At 41.4% G+C, this 1,803-nt stretch overlaps 1 protein-coding gene across 2 annotated transcripts in view; it reads left to right on the top strand.

Moving 5' to 3' along the window:
- The window catches only part of LOC116694954 (sentrin-specific protease 1), a 10,343-nt gene extending 8,713 nt beyond the window's left edge, over positions 1–1,630 (top strand). For both annotated transcript variants that reach the window (XM_032524916.1, XM_032524915.1), the window contains exon 10: positions 171–1,630. In XM_032524916.1, the coding sequence (XP_032380807.1) occupies positions 171–281 (111 nt within the window). In that variant the 3' untranslated portion in view covers positions 282–1,630. The remainder of the gene's footprint in view (positions 1–170) is intronic.
- Positions 1,631–1,803: the final 173 nt, after the last annotated feature.

Genomic DNA, 1,803 nt, shown 5'->3' with positions numbered 1-1,803 from the left:
CATCCCCCCCCCCCAGTAATAGCAATAAATTATAGCTGTGTCATCATTGCTCACTCTCCAAGGGGAGCGAAAGACATTGGAGAGAAGCTTCTGTCATTGTCCACATTTAATATGGTAACCTTAGCTGTGGTTGTGGATAACTTTCCTGCACTGTCTTTTCTTTCTGTCAGTACTGCCGTTGTCTCTCGGTGAAGCAGCCTCTGCTGTTCAGTCAGGAGGACATGCCGTGCATCCGCAAGAGAATTCACAAGGAGCTGTGTGACTGTCGTCTCAACATTTGAACGACAACGATAATGGTTGCTTTCGCATACTGACTGCTTGTCTGGTTACATGAGAAGGTCTGTCCAAGTCTGTCATGTGGCCTGTGTCACTGATCAGCTAACACAACGTGGCCATCCGTATTCCAGGGGCCGTAACTGCCAATCTGGCTGTTTGACTGACAGCAGAGTGTCTGCACTTTTGGAGTTTAATAACCGTCTGTAGCAGAGCAGATTTTTACTTGCAAAGAACTACTGATGTGGCCCCCTACTGACCCACAGAAATACTGGACCCATACCCATCAGGTTGTTTTTGCGTTCTACATTTACCTTTCCCAGTGAATTTCAAACAAATGGCCAAATGGACACAATGGAGCTCTGACTTGGAATGGGAACACAGCCGTTGGACTAGCCTGGACCAGTGGGACAAACCTTGCATCCCAAATGGAGTGGCCTTACCTCCCAGATGGCCATTTTAGCCTGAATGACATTTTTAACGGTTTATTTTATGCTGGACTTCACAGCAGCATCATTGTAGTTTCTAACATGTTTAATAAAGTTAGGACTTTTTGATTCAGTGGACCAACCATTCACTTAAAACTTGAAGGTTTGATTTGGTTTTATTCTCTTGGACTACTGATATTTGCACAGTTAGAGGCCTATCCATTGAAGAGTCTAGAATACCAACTGAATGTACTGATCGCATATTCTTCCTGGCTGCCTCCCAGGGTGGAGACTTAACACCGTACAGGTTAATGGCACATTTTGGCTGAGGCTTGAAACAGGGACTATATTTTAAGGCAGTTATTTGTTTGAAGTTTTTGGCACCTTCCTTTCAATAATTTCTGATTAAAATTCCAGTTTTTCACCACATTATTTCCTGCTCATTTTGTTTCGCTGTGATCACATCCTTATGATTGGATTTGTAAGTATTTTTCTGCCTTTTCAGATGAAATCCATTGTTTGACTTTACATTTGAATCTGTCAATTTTGGTTGAAAACAGATTCTCATGCTGGCTAGGAAATTTCCTGTCAGCTGTACAGCTAGCTGCTGATGTGAGCTCCGCTGGTTTTGACATTATCCAAGCAGTCAAGGCTTCCTGCTTCATAAGGACTCATTACCACAGGAGTAGAAAGTCGTAGTTCCAGAGTGGCCTCTCAACAGAGGAACAAGTAGACCTCAGTTATTTTAATTTAATCTTCTGTCTGACCTAGATTTTGTTGATATATTCAGTTATTAATGTATTTACAGATTGTATTGTACTTTTACTGGCCTACTAAAGTATATGCTTGCAATTGCTTAAACCTAGAATTGTTTCTGGGCTGTTTTTATCGTTGTTATTAAAAGGCCAATATTGCTGGGAATTTTTTGCCGCTTTTGTCTTAAGTATTTTTTATTGAGAAGTGAACTGGTGGGGTTAAAAGAAACAAAAATGCTGAAAAATTGATGCATCAACATATGGATGGATTTACATCCTAAGTGTTAATTGAGGTTCACACACACACACACACACACACACACACACACACACACACACACACACAC

This window comes from Etheostoma spectabile, chromosome 9 (assembly GCF_008692095.1).
Source record: "Etheostoma spectabile isolate EspeVRDwgs_2016 chromosome 9, UIUC_Espe_1.0, whole genome shotgun sequence".
NCBI lineage: Eukaryota > Metazoa > Chordata > Actinopteri > Perciformes > Percidae > Etheostoma > Etheostoma spectabile.
Note: the sequence above shows the minus strand (reverse complement) of the source record. Positions and strands in the feature narration are given on the sequence as shown.